Source organism: Hypanus sabinus, chromosome 6 (genome assembly GCF_030144855.1).
Source record: "Hypanus sabinus isolate sHypSab1 chromosome 6, sHypSab1.hap1, whole genome shotgun sequence".
NCBI lineage: Eukaryota > Metazoa > Chordata > Chondrichthyes > Myliobatiformes > Dasyatidae > Hypanus > Hypanus sabinus.
Window position 1 is genome coordinate 5,986,746 of NC_082711.1, and position 21,124 is coordinate 6,007,869.

Below are 21,124 nucleotides of genomic sequence, written 5' to 3' on the forward strand. Positions count from 1 at the left end.
TCACTCGCACATGGTACAGGTAGCAATCCCGAGATTGTCACCCTGGAGGTCCTGCCTTTCAGCTTCACTCCTAACTCCCTGAACTCTCTAAGCAGGACCCCCTCACTCACCTTACCTACATCGTTGGTCCCTACATGGACCACTACATCTGGGTTCATGCCCTCATTCTCAAGAATAGCCTGCACCCGATCTGAGATGTCCCGGACCCTGGCACCAGGGAGGCAACATACCATCCGAGACTCCCGATCTGCTCCACAAAATCTCCTATCTGCCCCCGACTATAGAATCCCCTAAAACTATCGCTCTCTTCTCTTCCCTTCTCCTCTTTCTAGTTGAGGGTTCAACCTCTGTGCCAGAGGCAGGACCACTACAACTCATTCCTGGTAGGTCATCCCCATCAACAGTATCCAGTATGGTATACTTATTGTTAATGGGAATGGCCGCAGGGGTGCTCTGCTCTCTCTGCCTGCTCCCCCTGCCTCTCTGGACCATCACCCATCTGCCTACTTCTTGGTTTTTTGGTGTGACCCTGACTTCCCACATACTGCATACGGAGCACACCACTGCTCTGACTGTCTCCCCCATACCTGAACTGGATTAATAGAATAAGTCTAAAAAGCACCTAGCGACCTTACCTTCTTCCCCTCAGCGAGCAATCACACAAGCTTACCGAAGTCCCCTTACGCCGAAGCCCACTTAGCCAAAGCCCACTTAGCCAAAGCCCAGGACTCTGCTTCCACGGACTCCGCTGCCCGCTCTGAAAAGAAGTCCTGCCTTTTAAAGTGCGCGCTCGACGCTGACGTCACTCGTGCCTGCGCAGTTCCCCCTCCTCCACAGGTATTGACCAGGTAGGCTTAAATCCTACCTACACGGTCGAATTCTCTGAGCTCCCAGCTGAATCACAAGCTGTAACTTGCTCCCGATTCAAATGACCACTCTGAAAAGAAGTCATTAAAGTTACTAAATAAAGAAGTAAATAAAGTTACTCTTTCATCTGGTTTACATGGGCATCCTGGATAGCATGAACCAGTTGGGCCGAAGGGCCTACTTCTGTGTTGTTTGACCAATGATACAACCACTCACCACTCACTTCACGGTGGTTGGGGGGGGGGGGGGTAATTGCTAATGTGTACGGCTTCACACCGTCACATGGAAACCCCTGTAACACACGCAAAGTGCTGGAGGAACTCGGCAGCATCTGTGGAGGGGAACAAACAGCTGACATTTCAGACCGAGACCCCTCGTCTGAAACTCTGAGCTTTGGAAGCACCAGAACTCATACTTTGTCACGATGGGCCGGAGACGTACCTTGTTGTCAGCACCCTGGTATATCACACGCAGAGACTGCAGCCTCTGGACGCCCTGATGCAGCTCGAGACGCCGAAGCACCTGCTGCCACCGGTCCATCAGCATCTCCATCCACAGGGCAAACGGCGAGGGCATCCGCTCATCATCCAAGACCACCACATCTATCCGCTCCATGCCTGGGGGGGGGGGGGGCAGGAAACAGAAAAACAGTGCAACTGAAGGAACCTTCAAGGTAAATAGGGGCCAGAAAGGAGCCAGGGGAACTTTGGAGCCCTCTGTACTGATCCCAGGAAGTCCCCACACACCCGTCCTGGGATTTCACTCCGAATCATTCCCCACATCCAATCCCATCTCTCTCACTCCCACACCGATCCCCGGAAGATCTCCATAGACCTATCCTGAGGTGTTCCTCCCAACTATCTCCGGCATCCAAATCCACCTCCCTTACCGTTGCACCTCCCCTCCAAGGCAACAGCGTTCTTACCTGTTCACCTGCATTTCCTTTTCCAGACCCCCCCACCCTCTCCTCACCATATCTCACCTCCTATTGCAAAACCCTCTCCGTAAGATCAGAAGACACAGCAGCAGAATTAGGCCATTCAGTCATGGCTGATTTAATATCCCGGTCAACCCCCATTCTTCAGCCTTCTCCCCATGACCTCCGACACCCTGACTAATCAAGAACCTGTCAACCTCCACTTTAAATATATCCAGTGACTTGGCCTCCAATGAATTCCACATATTCACCACCCTCTGGCTAAACAAATTCCTCCTCAACTCTGCTCTATTCTGAGGCTGTGCCCCCGGTCCCTGGGCCTCCCACTACGGGAAACATCCTCTCAATGTTCACTCCGTCTAGGTCTTTCAATATTCCTCCTGATGAAGGGTTTCAGCCTGAAACGTCGTCACTACCTCCTCCCATAGATGCTGTCTGGCCTGCTGAGTTCTGCCAGCATTTTATGTTTTTATTTATTTCCAGCATCTGCAGATTCACTCGTGTTGCCTTTGAATATTCGATAGGTTTCCCCGCATTTTTCTGAACCCCAGCACTTATAAGCCCAGGGCCATCAAATGCTCCTCACGTTAACCCTTCCGTTCCCGGGGTAATTCTCGCGATCCGCCTCTGGACTCTCCAGCTCATCCTTCCTTCGGTAAGAGGCCCAACACTCATAACACGCCAAGTACTGTTTGACCAGTGCCTAACAAAATCTCAGTGTTACATCCTCGCTTTTATATTCTAGTCTTCTTGAAATGAATGCTAACATTGCGTTTGCCTTCCCCACCACCGACTCCAGCTGAAAGCTTAGCTCTCTGTCTCAGCTCCACTCCCCGTCATCCCACCCACTTCCTGCCTTTACCGCCCACTTACCAAAATCACTGTCCTACCCAGCCTCATTCCACCCCACACCTCTCCCCCCTCCACCCCAGCCCTCACACGCCCACCACTCACCCTTGCTGTCCAGTCTGTGGGTCAGGATGAGGAAGGGTATGCCGACACAGAACTCACAGGAGGAGAGGAAAAGGAATGGAACGCGTTCCTCGCGCTCTGGGATCGGCAGGAGAGAGAGAGAGAAAAAGGGGAGTCAAGGCAGAGAAACATTTCCTTTCACACTCCCACATCACCTCTGTCCATCGAGTAGTAGAGCACGGGAACTGGCCCATCTGCCTGACTGGTCTATGCTGACCAAGATGCCATATTTTGTCCAAAATCAGGTTTACTATCACTGACATATGCTGGGAAATCTGCTCTTCTGTGGCAGCAGAGCAATGCAATTTATAATACAAAAATATAAAAAGTTTATACACAAATAGATAATACACATAAATATATAAAAATATACATACAGACATGTATATACACACACATATACACAAACACTGTGTGTGTGGTATGAGTGACAGAAAATAAAAAATAAGGCAGGCCATTTTATGAATGGAGCAGCGTTAGAGAGGGGAGGTTTTGGTGGAAACAGGAATGGATGAGATGCATATCAGGAAAGTTTCTTCTTTTTCATTCTTCAATAATGACTCCATTTCCATTTGTTAGTACATTGTTAGAGCAGTGATGATGGCTCCGTTCTTCTTCTGACAAACTGCTTTAAAAGCCATTTCATAGGCATTCAACAAATTCACTCTCCAGATCCATTACTCATCTACCTGCATGTTAACATCTCCCATGACTATCATGGCATTGCATTGTCGACACACTTTTCTACTTCCCATTGTAATCTGTGGTCCGCATCCCAGCTACTGTTTGAAACATAGACACATAGAAAATAGGTGCAGGAGTAGGCCATTCGGCCTTTCAAGCCTGCACCGCCATTCAGTACGATCATGGCTGATCATCCAACTCAGAAACCTGTACCTGCTTTCTCTCCATACCCCCTGATCCCTTTAGCCCCAAGGGCCATATCTAACTTCCTCTTAAATATAGCCAATGAACCGGCCTCAACTGTTTCCTGTGGCAGAGAATTCCACAGATTTACCACTCTCTGTGTGAAGAAGTTCTTCCTCATCTCAGTCCTGAAAGGCTTCCCCTTTATCCTTAAACTGTGACCCTCGTTCTGGACTTCCCCAACATTGAAAACAATCTTCCTCCATCTAGCCTGTCCAATCCCTTTAGAATTTTATACGTTTCAATAAGATCCCCCCTCAATCTTCTAAATTCTAGTGAGTATAAGCCTAGTCGATCCAGTCTTTCTTCATATGAAAATCCTGCCATCCCTGGAATCAATCTGGTGAACCTTCTTTGTACTCCCTCTATGGCAAGAATGTCTTTCCTCAGATTAGGGGACCAAAACTGCACACAATACTCTAGGTGCGGTCTCACCAAGGCCTTGTACAACTGCAGTAGAACCTCCCTGCTCCTGTACTCAAATCCTTTTGCTATGAATGCCAACATACCATTTGCCTTTTTCACCGCCTGCTGTACCTGCATGCCCACCTTCAATGACTGGTGTACAATGACACCCAGCTCTCGTTGCATCTCCCCTTTTCCTAATCGGCCACCGTTCAGATAATAATCTGTTTTCCTGTTCTTTCAACCAAAGTGGATAACCTCACATTTATCCACATTAAATTGCATCTGCCATGAATTTGCCCACTCACCTACCCTATCCAAGTCACCCTACATCCTCTTAGCATCCTCCTCACAGCTAACACCGCCGCCCAGCTTCGTGTCATCCGCTAACTTGGAGATGCTGCATTTAATTCCCTTGTCTAGATCATTAATATATATTGTAAATAACTGGGGTCCCAGCACTGAGCCTTGCGGTACCCCACTAGTCACCACCTGCCATTCTGTTGTAATCTGTGGTCCGCATCCCAGCTACTGTTTGCACACACCTTGTATTGCAAGGACACGCAGGTAAGCATGACTCTGTTGGTGACCTAGGACTGGAAGATGTAGAATCGTTGTGGGCAGCATTAAGAAACTGCAAGGGTAAAAGGACCCTGATAGGACATTATACAGGCTTCTGAACGTTAGCCAGGGCGTGGATTACAAATTACAATGGGAGATTTAAAAAATACATGCCAAAAGGACGATGTTATGATAGTCATGGGGGATTTCAGTATGCAGGTAGAGTGGGGAAATCAGAATTTGTAGAATGTCTAAAAGACTGCTTCCTAGAGTAGCTTGTGGCTGAGCCTACCAGAGGAATGGTTATTCTGGGTTTGGTTTTGTGTAATGAACCAGATTTGATTAGGGAACTTAAGGTAACTGACCCTTAGGAGGTAGTGATCAGAAAATGATCAAATTCGCCCTGAACTTTGAGAAGGAGAAGCTAAGCAATGATGTTTCAGTATTACAGTGGAGTAAAGGGAATTACAGGGGCGTCAGAGAGGAGTTGGCCAGAACTGATTGGAAGGGGACACTAGCAGGGACGACACCAGAGCAGCAATGGCTGGAATTTCTGGAAATAATTCAGAAGGTACAGAATATAATCATCCCAAAGAGGAAGTATTTTAAAGGCAGGGTAACACCACAGTGACTGACAAGATTAGTCAAAGCAAACATAAAAACAGAAGAAAGGGAATTATAGACCTGACGTCAGTGGTTGGGAAGACATTGCCCTATTGTCCTGTTTATTGTAATGCCTGTACTTTTTTGTGCATTTTATGCAGTCCTGGGTAGGACCATAGTCTAGTGTAGCTGTGTGTTTTTTTTTTCTGTGTTGTTTTTTTACGTAGTTCAGTCTAGTTTTTGTACTGTGTCATGTAACACCATGGTCCTGAAAAACATTGTCACATTATTACTATGTACTGTACCAGCAGTTATGGTTGAAATGACAATAAAAGTGACTTGACTTGATTGGAGTTGATTGCTAAGGATGAATATTCGGTGTTCTTGGAGGCACATGATAAAATAGGCCAAAAGTCAGCATGGTTTCCCCAAGGGAAAATCTTGTTTGACAAATCTGTTGGAATTTTTTGAGAAAGTAACAAGCAGGATAGACAAAGGAGAATCTGTGGATGTTCTGTACCTGGGTTTTCAGAAGGTCTTCAATAAAGATACTAACTTGGATAGATAACTAGCTGGGAGAGTGGGAATGATTGGAGCCTTTTCTGATTGACTGCTGGTGACTACTGCTTTTCCACAGGGGTCGATGGTGAGACCACTTGACTCTTACGTTGTACGTCAATGATTTGGATGACGGAATTGATGGCTTTGTGGCCACATTTGTGGATGATACAAAGATAGGTGGATGGGCTGATAGTGTCAAGGAAGTAGAGACACTGCAGAAGGATTGGGAGAATGGGCAAAGAAGTGGAAGATGAGATACAGTGTTGGGAAGTGTGTGGTCATGCACTTTGATAGAAGGAATAAAGACCCAGACTTTTTCTAAACAATGAGAAAATTAAAAAATCCAAGGTGCAAAGGGGCATCGTGCAGGATTCCTCAAGGCTAACTTGTAGGTTAGGTTGGTGGTGAGGGAAGTAAATGCAATATTAGCATTCTTTTCCCAACAATTGGGTACAAATGCAGACAGAGCAAAGAATTAAATTGTACCACAGGGGCAAAATACAAAAGGACGAAGAATGCAGGACTGAAGGTGCTGTACTTAATTGTACATAGCATTCAGAATAAGGTGGACGAACTTGTGGCGCAATTAGGAATTGATGAGTTTGACGTTGTGGGCGACCCTTTAGAACAGAGGTAAGGAGGAATTTTTTTAGCCAGAGAGTAGTAAACCTGTGGAATGCTCTAGCACAGACTGCGATGGAGGCCAAGTCCGTGGGTATATTTTAAGTGGGAAGCGGAAATTGATCATTTCAGGATTTGTCAAGGCATCAGAGGATATGGTGAGAAGACAGGTGTATGTGATTGAGTGGGATCCGGAATCAGCCATGATGCAATGGCGGAATAGAGATGATGGGCTGAATGGCCTAATTCTGCTCCTATGTCTTATGGTCTTATCTAAGAAAGGATTGGTTGACATCGGAGAGGGTTCAAAGGAGGTTCACAAAAATTATCTGAGAGTGAAAAGCTTGTCATATGAAGAGTGTTTGATGGCTCTGGGCCTGTACTCACTGGAAATTAGAAAGATGTGGGGGAATCTCACTGAAAGCGACCCAATGGTGAAAGGTATTGACAGAGTGGATGGGAGAGAATGCTTCCTATGGGGGGGGGGGGGGGGGGGGGGAGTCTACCACCTGGGTGTATCTGAGGCAGAGGTTGATAGTCAGGGCACGGGGAGAAGGCAGGAGATTGAGGCTGAGGGGAAATGGATCAGCCATGATGAAATGGCTGAGCAGACTCAGTGTGCCAAACACCCTAATCCTGCTCCTAAGTCTTATGGTTTTATAACTTTTAACCTCATCCCAAACAGAGATTAAGGATGAGAAGATGAGTGTCATTTGTCGTGTGTACATTGGACCATGTAGTGAAACGTGCCATTTGCAACAAAGCAGTGAGGATGTCGCCATGTCGCCAAATGTCCGGCCCCACATAGCATGCCCACAGCTTCCTGAATGCGGGAGGAAACTGGAGCACCCGGAGGAAATCCACATGGTCACGAGGAACGTACAGCGGTGAGAATCGAACCGGGGTTGCTACCGCTGTGCCACCATGCTGCCCTGTATACGACTTCCCTTAAAACTTGCCAACTGTCTGCTAAAAGCTTTTACTGTACCTGCCTTAAGCACTTCCTCTGGCAGCTTGTTCAACATAGATGTCTAAAGTAAGTTGCCCCTCATAGACCAGCACAGCACAGTACAGGCCCTTCGGCCCAGAATGCTGCGCTGACCCATTAACCTACTCTAAAACCAATCTAACCCTTCCCTCTCACATACCTTCCCATTTTTCTATCATCCATGTGCCTATCTGAGTGTCTTTTAAATGCCCCTAATGAATCTGCCTCAGATAACAGTAGGGGTCCATGCCATAAAAAGGTTTTGGAACCCCTGCTCTAACCCAATGCGTCCTTCTCCCATCTTCTCTCCCCTGGTATCACGCCAACTGGCCTCAGTCACAACAAACCCCCATCACAAACCCCGGAATGATGTACAGTGGTCCTCCAGGGAGAGGGCATTGCCCGCACACCTCACCCCTCAGAGCGAAACCACAATTCAGCAAACCCAGTGTATGTAAAGACTGAGACTGACCTTCGTACTTGAGAACCACCTCGTTTGCCGATATCTACGGAGAAGAGAGGGAACATACCAAATGACTGGAAGGAAAATAACTAGATAGGGAGACAGCACTGTCCGAGCTAAATCCCCCCACTCACAGGTCAACAGTAAACTCCCCCCCCCCCCCCCCCCGCCGACACTACACCAGGTCTCATGGCTCACCAGGCTCACCCATGGCTCACCAGGTCAACAGTCAAATCCCCATACCCACAGCCCATCAGGTAAACTCCCCCAACCATAGTCCACCAGGTCAAAGGTCAACTCTCCCACCCACAGTCTACCAGGTCAACAGACAACTCCCCCACCAACAGCCCACCAGGTCAATAGTCAACTCCTGCACTCACAGCCTACCAGGTCAACATTCAACTCCCCCCACCCACACTCCACCAGGTCAATAGTCAACTCCCCCACCCACAGTCCACCAGGTCAATAGTCAACTCCCCCACCCACAGTCCACCAGGTCAATAGTCAACTCCCCCACCCACATTCCACCAGGTCAATGGTCAACTCCCCCACTCACATTCCACCAGGTCAATGGTCAACTCCTCCTACCCACACTCCACCAGGTCAATAGTCAACTCCCCCACCCACAGTCCACCAGGTCAATGGTCAACTCCCCCACCCACAGTCCAACAGGTCAACTGTCAAGTTCTCCATTCCATGGCCCACCAGGTCAGTGGTAAACTCCCACCCCCATTGCTCACCAGGTCAACAATCAAATCTCCCCATCCAAAGCTCACCAGGCCAACTCTCCTACCCCAAAGCCCATAAAATCAAAGGTCAGCCCCCCTCTCACCCCAATTCAAAGGGTCAAATCCACTCACAGGTCACAGCTCCACTGCCCTCAGGTTATAAGGAAGTCAAAGGTCACCACTCAGAGTTCATACGATCCATGTCCAACCCCACCCACAAGCCATAAGGTAGCCTGAGTTGGTATAGGACATTCTGAAAGTGGAGGGTGAGCAACCGGAGGTTACGGTCCATATTGGTATAAAAAACGTAGGCAGGAAAGGAGATGAGGTCCTGCATTGTAAGTATAGGCATTTAAAAGACAGGTCCTCTAGCATTGTGACCACAAGATTATTGTGATGCAATGTGGAAATGAAAGGAATGAGCAATGCCTGAAGGGTGGTGTTGTAGGGTCAGCTTCAGCTACCTGGACAACTGGGATCTCCTTCAGGACACTGATGACCACACGAGAGAGATGGGATGTATCTGAACTGGAGGAACACCAATATCTTTGCAGGGCGGTGTTAAGAGTAAAAAGGTTGCAAAGGAAAGTGTTGTAATCTATGTGCAGAGCCACACAAATGTTCATGGTCTTAAATGAATACTTCCCGCCTACATTTAAGGTGAAGAAGGACTTGGACGCTAGGAATTCACCAATGGACCAGTGATATCCTGGAGCATATCAACACTATGAAGGAAGTGAAGTTCTGAAAGGGATAAAGGTAGATAAGTGACATGATGGTTGGTGGAGTTGTGAATAGTGTAGTATGTTGTCCTAGGTTACAATGGGACATTGACAGGATGTAGAGCTGGTCTAAGAAGTGACAGATGGAGTTCAACCCGGAAAAATGTGAAGTGATTGACTTTGGAAGGCCATATTTGAAAGGAGAGTACAGGGTGAATGGCAGGATTCTTAGCAAAGTGGAGGAAGAACAGAGGGAGCTTCAGGGTCCATGTCCATAGATCCGTCAAAGTTACCATGCAAGTTGATAGGATGGTTAAGAAGGTGTGGTGTATTAGTTGGGGATTGAGTTCAAGACAGTGAGGTAATGTTGCAACTGTATAAAACCCTGGAATATTGTGCTGAGCTCTGGTTGACTAATTATAGAAAGAGTGCAGAAGGGATCATTGAAAAACAATGGCAGGAACCTCAACAGGATCTGTCGGATTGACATCCGTTTGATTTATTCTCATCATCTTCACTTTGCCCAGGAATTTATCCAGCTCCTGGAGTGGCGGGGTCTCTGATGCCACTGGCTTCCTCAGAATCGTGGCAGGTTCTGCTTCCTCGTCGCTCTCTTCAATCTTGGGCAGACTGAAGTCCACTTGGGATCTCGCACACACAGCAGTCATCTTCTTACAGATTCTGATCAGCTCTACCCGGGAGAAAGAAACAATAAGCAGTTATCAAGTGTACGGAGGGGGGTAAAGAGTCGACATTTTGGGTCGAGACCAAAACAAAAAGAGCTTTGACCAGTGAGCAATCTGGACAACGGAAGTTTGGAGAGGAGGGGGCTTCAATCAGGTCCACTGCCCGAGGATAACAGGCAGCAGTGGGTCACTACAGTCGAAAAGAGCACTGACCAGTTGACCAGTGGCCAATTGGTGTTGGTGATTGATTAGCAACAGCAAATTAAAGGAAGGCAGGGCAAGCACTGTGGCCATCATTGCAGCGACAATCATCTGAGTGGACAGAGTCAGAGTGGTGATCTTGAGGCTTTTGCTCTTCGAGGCTTCAGTCAGAGAAAGCAAAGGGAAGGAAAGCTCAAGGTTAAGTTTTTTTTCCCTTCCCGTCTTTATATCTGCTCAGCTGGGACAGTAGAGATGCCCGGCAGGATAGTTGAGTGCTCCTCCCTGACCACTACATCTGCGAGAAGTGTATCTAGTTACAGCCTCTAACAAACCATGTTAAGGAGTTGCAGCTGAACTGGATGAACTCCGGATCATTCAGGAGGCTGAGGGGGTGATAGATAGGACTATAGAGAGGAAGTTACACCCAAGGTGCAGGACACAGGAAACTGGGTGACAGTCAGGAAGACGAAAGGGGTTAAGGAGCCAGTGCAGTGTACCCCCGTGGCCATCGACCCCCCCCCCCCAACAACAGCTACATCTCTTTGGATATGTCAGGGGGGTTGACCTATCAGAAGAAAGCCACAGACATCAGGTTTCTGGCACTGCCTCAGTGTCTCAGACGGGAAGTGGGGGAAAAGAGGTAAGCTGTGTTGATAGGGGATTTGTTAGTTAGGGGAATGGACAGGAGGTTCTGTGGGCGGGAATGAGATTCCCAGATGGAACGCTGACTCCCGGGCGCCAGGATCAGGGATACCTCAGACTGAGTCCTCAGCATTCCTAAGTGGGAGGGTGAACAGCCAGAAGTTGTGGTCCATGTAGGTACCAATGACATGGGTAGGATGAGTCATGAGGTTCTACACAGGCTAAGTTAAAGGGCAGGACCTCCGGGGTTGGGATCTCAGGATTGCCACCTGTGCCACGTGATAGGCTAGAAATAGGAAGATTACATGGCTAAGGAGTTGGTGTAGGAGGGAGGGCATAACGAACAAGAGGAAAATCTGCAGATGCCGGAAGTCCGAGCAACGCACACAAAACGCTGGAGGAACTCAGCAGGCCAGGCAGCATCTATGGAAAAAAGTACAGTTGGCATTTCGGGCCGAGACCCTTTGACAGGATTTTTGGATCCATGGTTTCTCTTCCAGGGAAGGTAGGACCTGAACAGAAGAGGCAGTTTGCACCTGAACTGGAGGGTGACTAATATCCTAACTGGAAGGCTTATTAATGGTGCACAGTGAGGTTTAAACTGGAGTTGCAGGAATATGGAAACCAGAGTGCCAGAACAGTTAGTGGAGAGTTTGTGGAGGCAGACGTCAGTAGGATCGCAGACAAAGTCAGGAATCAAAAGGCTGAGCGTGGTGTGACTGGTGTCCTGAGCTGCGTGTGTTTCAATGCAAGAAGTATCGTAGGAAAGGTGAATGATAGTGTTGAAGGTGAGGTGGCTGGTTTACAAATAGAGGCAATGTGTAGTGAGGAGAGGCTGTTGATCAGGCAAAATTGCATCAACAGGGTGAGTTGAAACATAAAGGGTAGAGTAAGAACTGGTGAGTACAGAACTGAAGGTGTGAACCTGAATGAGCGCAGCATATGGAATAAGGTAGATAAACTTGCAGCACAGTTGCGGATTGGCAGGTATGAAGTTGTAGGCATCACAGAGTCGTGGCTGAAAGATTACAGCAGGGAGCTTAATGTCGAAGGATAGACATTGTTTCAAAAGGACAGGCAGAGGGGGCAGCATTACTCTGTTGGTAAAAAATGAAATCAAATTATTAGAAAGAGGTGACAAAGGGTCGTAAGGTGTGGAATCATTGTGGATCGAGCTAAGGAACTGCAAGGGTAAAAAGACCCTGAGGGGAGTTGTGTACAAATCCCCAAATAGTAGCAAGGATGTGGCTCACAAATTACAACAGGAGATAGAAAATGCATGCCAAATCAGCGATGTTATAATAGTCACAGGGGACTTGTATGTGCAGGTAGATTGGGAAAATCAGAGCAGCTTGTGGTTGAGCCCATGAGGGGGTCAACTATTCTGGATGGGGTGATGTTCAATGAACTGGAATTGATTAGAGATTTTAAGATAAAAGAACCCTTAGGGACAGGAATCATAATATGATTGAATTCAGCCTGAACTTTGAGAAGGAGAAGCTAAAGTCAGGTGTATCAGTATTACAGTGGAGTAAAGGGAATTACAGAGGCATGAGAGAGGAGTTGGCCGGAATTGATTGGAAGAGAACACCAACAGGGATGACAGAAGAGCAGCACTGGTGGGAATTTCTGGAAGCAATTCGCAAGGCACAGGATATATCCATCCCAAAGAGGGAGAAGTATTCTAATGGAAAGATGACACAACCATGGCTAACAAGAGAAGTCAAAGCCAACATAAAAGCCAGTGAGAGGGCATATAATAGAACAGAAATTCGTGGGAAGTTAGAGGATTGGGAAGCTTTTAAAAACCAACAGAAGGCAACAAAAGAAAGTCATTAAGGTAAAGATGGAATACGAAAGTAAGCAAGCCAATACTATTAAAATGAGGACACCAAAAGTTTCTTCAGAAACATGAAGTGTAAAAGAGAGGAGAGAGTGGATAACTTCCAGAGTGAGACCACAGTAAAACGATGCTGAAGAGGTAGTAATGGGGGACGAGGAAACGGCAGGCGAACTGAACAGTATTTTGCATCAGTCTTCACTGTGGAAGACGAGCAGCATGGTAGAAATTCCAGCTGTCAGGGATCATGAAGTGTGCTAAGTTACCATAACTAGAGAGAAGGCTCTTGGGAAACTGAAAGGTAGATAAGTCACCTGGATCAGATGGTGTACACCTCAGGAGGCATCAGTAATGATCTTTCAAGAATCACTAGGTTCTGGAATGGTTCTGGAAGACTGGAAAATTGCAAATGTCACTCCAAGAAGGGAGAGAGGCAGAAGAAACTGTAGGCCAGTTAGTCTGACCTCAGTGGCTGGGAGGATGTTGGGAGTCGATTATTAAGGATGAAGTCTCAGTGTATTTGGAGGCACGTGGTAAAATAGGCCACAGTCAGCATGTTCTCCTCTAGTTTTTTATCTAACAAACTTGTTGGAATTCTTTGAAGGAATAATAAGCAGGAAAGACAAAGGACAATCAGTTGATGTTGTGCACTTGGATTTCCAGATGCCCTTTGACAAGGTGCCACACATGAGGCTGCTCATCAAGCTACGAGACCATGGTATTACAGGAAACTCTAGAATGGATAAGGCAGTGGCTGATTGGCAGGAGGCAAAGAGTGGGAGTAAAGGGATCCTTTTCTGACTGGCTGCTGGTGACTCATGGTGTTCTACAGGGGTCTAGCTGGGACCGATTCTTTTCACGCTACATGTCAATATTTAGATGGAATTGATGACTTTGTTGCAAAGTTGGCAGACAATATAATGATAAGTCAGGGGGCAGGTAGTTTCGAGGAAGTAAAGAAGCTACAGAAGGACTTAGACAGATTAGGAGACTGAGCAAAGAAATGGCAGATGGAATACAGTGTTGGGAAATATACTGTCATGCACTTTGGTAGAAAAAATGAAAAGGGTTGACTATTTTCTAAATGGAGAGAAAATACAAAAAGATGAGGGACAAAGTTAAAGGAGGGAAGTTTAGGGGAGACATCAGGGGTAAGTGTTTTACACAGAGGGTTCTGAGTGTCTGGAATGACTTGCCCGGGATGGTGGTGGAGGTCAAAACATTAGGGGTATTTAAGAGCCTCTTGGACAGGCACATGGATGAAAGAAAAATGGAGGGTTATGGGGTAGTGTGGTTTAGTACTTTTTTAAAAAAGGAATATATGGGTCAGTACAACATCGAGGGCTGAAGGGCCTGTACCGTGCTGTGCTGTAGTATTCTAGTGCTCTAGAGGGACAGGGAGCCCTTGTGCAGGATTCCCTGAAGGTTGATTTGCAGGTTGAGTCTGTGGTGAGGAAAGCAAATGTGATGTTGGCCTCCATTTCAAGGGGAATGAATTTGACAGTGGATATGCAACGGCAAGCATTTAAAGATCGCGTGGATGAACTACAACAATTGTTCATCCCAGTTTCCCGGATGAGCATTGTGTGCCCATGAAAGGGTGGATTTTGCTCGCAGTGTGGAAAAGGAGTGACCGGTGGAAGCCTATCAGTGTGTTTAACCCTTGCCTGCGTTGATAGCTTTACCGCATGAAGACGGTACCCTTTTGTGTGGTCACAGTCGGTGACTTTAACAGGACTTTGGAGGACAATGTGGGAGAATTGACGGCATCAGCTTACTTGGAAAAGAAATTCTCTCTCTCTCTCCTCAAATCTACTCAACTCTATATCACAAACTGAACTGACTTCATTCCTATACCACCGTAAGACTGTATCATTTACCACCTGAGCTTGAAGAAATTTGGGGTTCTATATTTCCACACGTATATATGCATAAACTCTGCTAACCTGTATGATTTATCTGGTTTTATATTACTAGATTATGTAGGTACTAATAAACTAGTGTTTTGTTTATAGCAAAACCAGACTCCAGGCATGTTCCATTTCTGCTGGTTCTTTTAACCCAATACGGGGTATGTAACACCATAGACTCAACCTGCAAATTAACCTTTAGGGAATCTGCACAAGGACTCCCAAGTCCCTTTGTACCTTAGATTTTTCATATTCTCTCTCCATTTAGAAAATAGACAACCCTTTCATTACTTCTACCTAAACGCATAACCATACACTTCCCAACGCCGTATTCCATCTGCCCATTCTCCTAATCCAAGCCCTCCTGTAGTCTCTCTACTTCCTCAAAACTACCTGCCCCTCCACCTGTCTTCACATTGTCAGAAAACTTAGCCACAAGCCATCAATTCTGTCATCTAATTCACTGACGTACAACATAAAAAGAATCAGTCCCACCACAGACTCCTGTGGAACACTGAGTCACTGGCAGACAACCGGAAAAAGGTCCCCTTTATTCCCATTCTTTGCCTCCTATCAGTCAACCAATTCTCTACCCGTGCTGGAATCTTTCCTGGTGTGGTTCTTACTCTGCATTATATGTAACACCCCCCCAACAAACCCCACTAATCCACAACAGGGGCTTATTTGTTAATATAGCTCGCGCGCACGCACACGCACATCAGGCACCACCTACAGAAATGAATAAGCAGTCAACGTTTCTGGCTGAAGACTTTCCTCAGGACTGAAAGGGAAGGGGAAAGAAGCTGGAATGAGAAGGTGGGGTGGGGGAGGGTAGGAGGACAAGTTAGGTGGTGATAGGTGGAAAGAAGTGGAGTGGGGAGGACAGACTCGATGGGTGAATTGCCTAATTCTGCTCAAGTCTTATGGGTAACCTAAGAAGCAGGGAGGTGATTGGGGAAAAAGCCAATTTACTGGAGGAGGAGAGCAGAAGGGACCATTGGAAGAAGAACAGGAGGAGAGACACCAGAGGGGGTGATGGGCAGGTGAGACCAGAAGGGATGAGAGGTGAACCACAATTGTGAAAGGGAATAGAGAGAAGGGGAAGGGGAAGAAATGACCAGGAGTTAGAATAATCGACGTTCCTCCTCCAACCCGAGTCTGGCCTCATTGTGGCAGTACAGGAGGCCGTGGACTGACACAAGATCACACGACCATAGGGTCAGAAATAGGTCACTGGTCCATCGAGGCTGATGCAATGACCTCTCAGTCCCTTCTTCCCATATCCCCTGACCAATCAAGAATCTATTAGCCTCTGCCCTAAATATACATAAAGTCTTGGCCTCCACTGCTGCCTTTGGCAAAGAATTCCACAGATTCACCACTTGCTGGCTAAGGAAATTCCTCCCCATCTCTGTTCTAAAAGGATGTTCACTCTTGACATGTTGGAATGGGATTGGGAATGGCAGGTTGAATTGAAATGGTGGCCACCAGGAGATCCTGACTTTGCTGCGGACAGAGCGGAGGTGTTCGTCAAAGCCCTCTACTTACTGGGGATAATTTCATCGATTATCTGCAGTGGCCTCAGAAGTGGTTCAAACTGCACCATCAATTCATTGCAGATTTCATCCAGAAACTGCTTCAGGCGAGAGTGGATTTCTTGCTAAACAGTAAGAGAGACGATGGTTAATTCACCTTATCCAAGTTCAAGGTTATTGTCATTTCAACCATAGGCACATATACCACCAAAGGAAACAACGTTCCTCCAGACCAAGGTGCACAACACAGTGTATAACTCACACACAAGACAAGGTAATGCGACCCAAACAAATTAACGAATAATTCCAATTCTTCCCACCACACAGTGGTAGTGTTTACCATCAACTTGTGGACAGTGTTTGATGAAAAGGGCTGATGGTTCTCGATCACCGCTCCTGTGTCAGGAGGTCACAAAGTGCAATGCAGCCAAAATTGGATTATTATTGTCACAGTGAAAAGCTTGTCCTGCACACGGTTTGTACAGATCAGATTATTACAGAGCACTGAGGTAAAACAGTAACAGAATGCAGAGTGTTACAGTGACAGAGAGTGCGCAGTGCAGACAAACTAATAAAGAATGAGGTAGATTGTGAGGTCAAGAATCCATCTTACAGTAATAGGCACATAAAATGGGGGTGTCACAGTAGTGCAGTGGTAAGGGTGATGCTACCACAGCTCGGGACATCGGAGTTCAGAGCCCCATCCCAGTGAACTCTGGAACGAGTCTCTGCATGTCCTCCCCGTGGGAAATGTGGGATTTCCGCAGGTCCTCCAACTTCCGCCCACAGTCCAGGACGTACCAGGTAGGTTAACTGGTCATTGTAAACTGTACTCGGTGACGCAGGACAAGGTAGCACGAAGCCAGCACGGTTTCCTTCAGGGAAAATCCTGCCTGGCGAACCTGCTAGAATTCTTTGATGTCCAGGACGTACCAGGTAGGTTAACTGGTCATTGTAAACTGTACTCGGTGACGCAGGACAAGGTAGCACGAAGCCAGCACGGTTTCCTTCAGGGAAAATCCTGCCTGACGAACCTGCTAGAATTCTTTGATGTCCAGGACGTACCAGGTAGGTTAACTGGTCATTGTAAACTGTACTCGGTGACGCAGGACAAGGTAGCACGAAGCCAGCACAGATTCCTTCAGGGAAAATCCTGCCTGGCGAACCTGCTAGAATTCTTTGATGAGATTACAAGTAGGATAGATCAAAGGGATGCAGTGGATGTTGTATATTTGGACTTTCAGAGGGCCTTTAACAAGGTGCCACACGTGAGGCTGCTTACCAAGTTAAGAGCCCATGGTATTGCAGGAAAGTTACTAACATGGTTGAGCATCGGCTGATTGGCAGGAAGCAGTGAGTGGGAATAAAAGGATCCTTTTCTGGTTGGCTGCCAGTGACTAGTGGTGTTCCGCAGGGGTCGGTGTTGGGACCACTTCATTTTATGCTGTATATCAATGATTCAGATGATGGAATAGATGGCTTTGTTGCCAAGTTTGCAGATGATATGAAGATTGGTGGAGAGGCAGGTAGTGTTGAGGAAACAGGTAGGATGCAGAAAGACTTAGACAGATTAGGAGAATTGGCAAGAAAGTGGCAAATGAAACATAATATTGGAAAAAGCACTTTGTTCGTAGAAATAAATGTGCAGACTATTTTCTAAACAGGGAGAAAATCCAAAAATCTGAGATGCAAAGGGTCTTGGGAGTCCTTGTGCAGAACACCCTGAAGGTTAACTTGCAGGTTGAGTTGGTGGTGAGGAAGGCAAATGCAATGTTAGCATTCATTTCAAAAGGTCTAGAATACAAGTACAGGATTGTGATGCTGAGGCTTTATAAGGCACTGGTGAGGCCTCACCTTCAGTATTGTGAACAGTTTTGGGCTCCTCATCTAAGAAAAGATGTGCTGGTGTTGGAGAGGGTCCAGAGGAGGTTCACAAGGATGATTCCAGGATTGGAAGGGTTATTATATGAGGAACGTTTGATGGCTCTGGGTCTGTACTTGCTGGAATTCAGAAGGATGAGGGGAAATCTCATTGAAACCTTTCAAATGTTGAAAGACCTAGACAGAGTAGATGTTGAAAGGATGTTTCCCATGGTGGGAGAGTCTAGGACAAGAGGGCACAGCCTCAGGATAGAGGGGCATCCATTTAAATCAGAGCTACGGAGAAATTTCTTTAGCCAAAGGGTGGTGAACTTGTGGAATTTGATGCCACATGCAGCTGTGAAGACCAGGTCGTTGGGTGTATTTAAGGCAGAGCTTGATAGGTTCTTGATTGGACACAGCATCAAAGGTTACAAGGAGAAGGCCGCGAAATGGGGTTGAAAACTAGATAAAAACGAATCAGCCATGATTGAATAGTGGAGCAGACTCAATGGGCTAGGGCCTAATTCTGCTCCTATGCCTTACAGGATTTGGTAGTTAGGGGAACGGACAGGTTCTGTGGGCAAGAATGAGATTCCCAGATGCCTCCTGGATGCTAGAGTCTGGAATATCTCTGATCAAGTCCTCTGCATTCTTATTGGGAGGGTGAACAGCCAGAGGTCGTGGGTACCAATGGCACGGTAGGAAGAGGGACGAGGTTCTGCTCAGGGAGTTTGGTGCTAAGTTAGAGGGCAGGACCTCCAGGGTTGTGATCTGAGGATTGCTAGTGAGGCCAGAACTATGATGATTATACAGTTTAATACATGGCTAAGGAGTTGGTGTGGATGGGAGGGCATCAGATTTTTGGATCATTGGGCCCTCTTCCAGGGAAGGTGGGACCTGTACAGGAGGGACGGTTTGCACCTGAAATGGAGGGGGACTGAGTCAGAAGGTTTGTTAATGATGCACTGGGGAGGGGGGTGGTGGCAGTTTAAACGAGATTTGCAGCAGAATGGGAAGCAACGTGCCAGGACAGTTAGTGGAGTGGTGGAGTGGTTGTGGAGAAAGATGTTGGTAAGACTTCAGACAATGTTAAGAAGCAAAAGGTTGAGCATGGTGTGACTGGTGTCCTGAGCTGCCGATATTTCAAAGCAAGAAGTATCGTAGGAAAGGGTGAGTACAGGACTGAAGCTGTTGTATTTGAATGCGCTCAGTATACGGAATAAGGTAGATGAACTTGCAGCACAGTTGCAGATGGGCAGGTATGAAGTTGTAGGCATCACTGAATCATGGCTGAAAGATTACAGCAGGGAGCTTAATGTCCAAGGATAGACATTGTTTCAAAAGGACAGGCAGAGGGGGCAGCATTGCCCTGTTGGTAAAAAATGAAATCAAATCATTAGAAAGGTAACATAGGGTCAGAAGGTGTGGATAGACCTAGGGAACAGCAAGAGTAAAAAAACCCTGAGGGGAGTTGTATACAGACCACCCCCCTCCCCCCCAAAGGGTAGTAAGGATGTGGCTCACAAATTACAATGGGAGATAGAAAAGGCATGCCAAAAGGCCAATGTTACAATAGTCATGGGGGATTTCAAAATGCAGGTAGATTGGGAACATCAGGTTGGTGCTGGATTACAGGAGGGTGAATTTCCAGCGTCCTATGAGATGGCTTTTTAGAGCAGCTTGTGGTTGAGCCCACAAGGGGATCAGCTATTCTGTATTGGGTGTTGTGCAATGAACCAGAATTAATTAGAGAGCTTAAGGTAAAAGAACCCTTAGGGGAAAGTGATCATAATATAAACAAATTCACCCTGAAATTTGAGAGGGAGAAACTACAGTCAGATATATTGGTGTTATAGTGGGGTAGAGGGAATTACAGATGCATGACACAGGATTTGATCTTGATCCGGAATTTCTGGAAGCAATTCGGAAGGCACAGGATATATCCATCCCAAAGAGGAAGAAGTATTCTAAAGGAAAGATGACACAACCATGGCTAACAAGAGAAGTCAAAGCCAAAAAAAAGCCAACAAGAGGGGAGGGCTTATAAAAATTAGCGGGAAGTGAGAGAAACAGGAAATTTTTAAAAACCAACAGAAGGCAACTGAAAAAGTCATTAAGAAGGTAAAGGTGGAACACAAAAGAAAGCTAGCCAATAGCATTAAAGAGGATACCAAAGGTTCCTTCAGATACATAAAGTGTAAAGGAGAGGCGAGAGTGGATATCGGACTGCTGGAAAACGATGCTGGAGAAACAGGGGACAAGGAAATGGCTGACAAACTGAAAAAGTATTTTGCATCAGTCTTCACTGTGGGAGATACTAGCAATGTGGTGGAAGTTAGGTCTCTATTCATTGGAGCGTAGAAGGTTGAGGGGGGATTTGATCGAGGTATTTAAAATTTTGAGAGGGATAGATAGAGTTGACATGAATAGGCTGTTTCCATTGAGAGTAGGGGAGATTCAAACTAGAGGACATGATTTGAGAGTTAGGGGGCAGAAGTTTAAGGGAAACACGAGGGGGTATTTCTTTACTCAGAGAGTGATAGCTGTGTGGAATGAGCTTCCTGTAGAAGTAGTAGAGGCCAGTTCAGTTGTGTCATTTAAGGTAAAATTGGATAGGTATATGGACAGGAAAGGAGTGGAGGGTTATGGGCTGAGTGCGGGTAGGTGGGACTAGGTGAGGGCCGAGATGGCCTGTTTCCGTGCTGTGATTGTTATATGATTATATGGTTCCATGTGTTAGGGGTCATGAAATGTGTGAAGCTGCCTTTACTAGAGAGAAGGTTCTTGGGAAACTGAAAGGTCTGAAGGTAGATAAGTCACCCGGACCAGATGGTGTACAGCCCAGGGTTCAGAAAGAGATGGCTGAAGAGATTGTGGAGGCATTAGTAATGATCTTTCAAGAATCACTGGAAGACTGGAAAATTGCAAATATCACTCCACCCTTCGAGAAGGGAGACAGGAACAAGAAAGTAAATGATCGGCCAGTTATCCTGCCCTCAGTGACTGGGAAGATGTTGGGAGTTGATTATTAAGAACGCAGGCTCAGGGTACTTGGAGGCACATGATAAAATAGACAACACACACAGAATGCT

The 21,124-nt window shown here is 46.6% G+C and overlaps 1 protein-coding gene across 1 annotated transcript in view; it reads right to left on the reverse strand.

The window, feature by feature from the left end:
• The window catches only part of LOC132395266 (uncharacterized), a 183,396-nt gene that overhangs the window by 18,715 nt on the left and 143,557 nt on the right, over positions 1–21,124 (reverse strand). The window contains exons 23-27 of the mRNA XM_059971599.1: positions 16,183–16,294; positions 9,820–10,046; positions 7,915–7,948; positions 2,759–2,854; positions 1,309–1,484 (exon numbers count right to left, since the gene is read on the reverse strand). Of these exons, the coding sequence (XP_059827582.1) occupies positions 1,309–1,484; positions 2,759–2,854; positions 7,915–7,948; positions 9,820–10,046; positions 16,183–16,294 (645 nt within the window). The remainder of the gene's footprint in view (positions 1–1,308; positions 1,485–2,758; positions 2,855–7,914; positions 7,949–9,819; positions 10,047–16,182; positions 16,295–21,124) is intronic.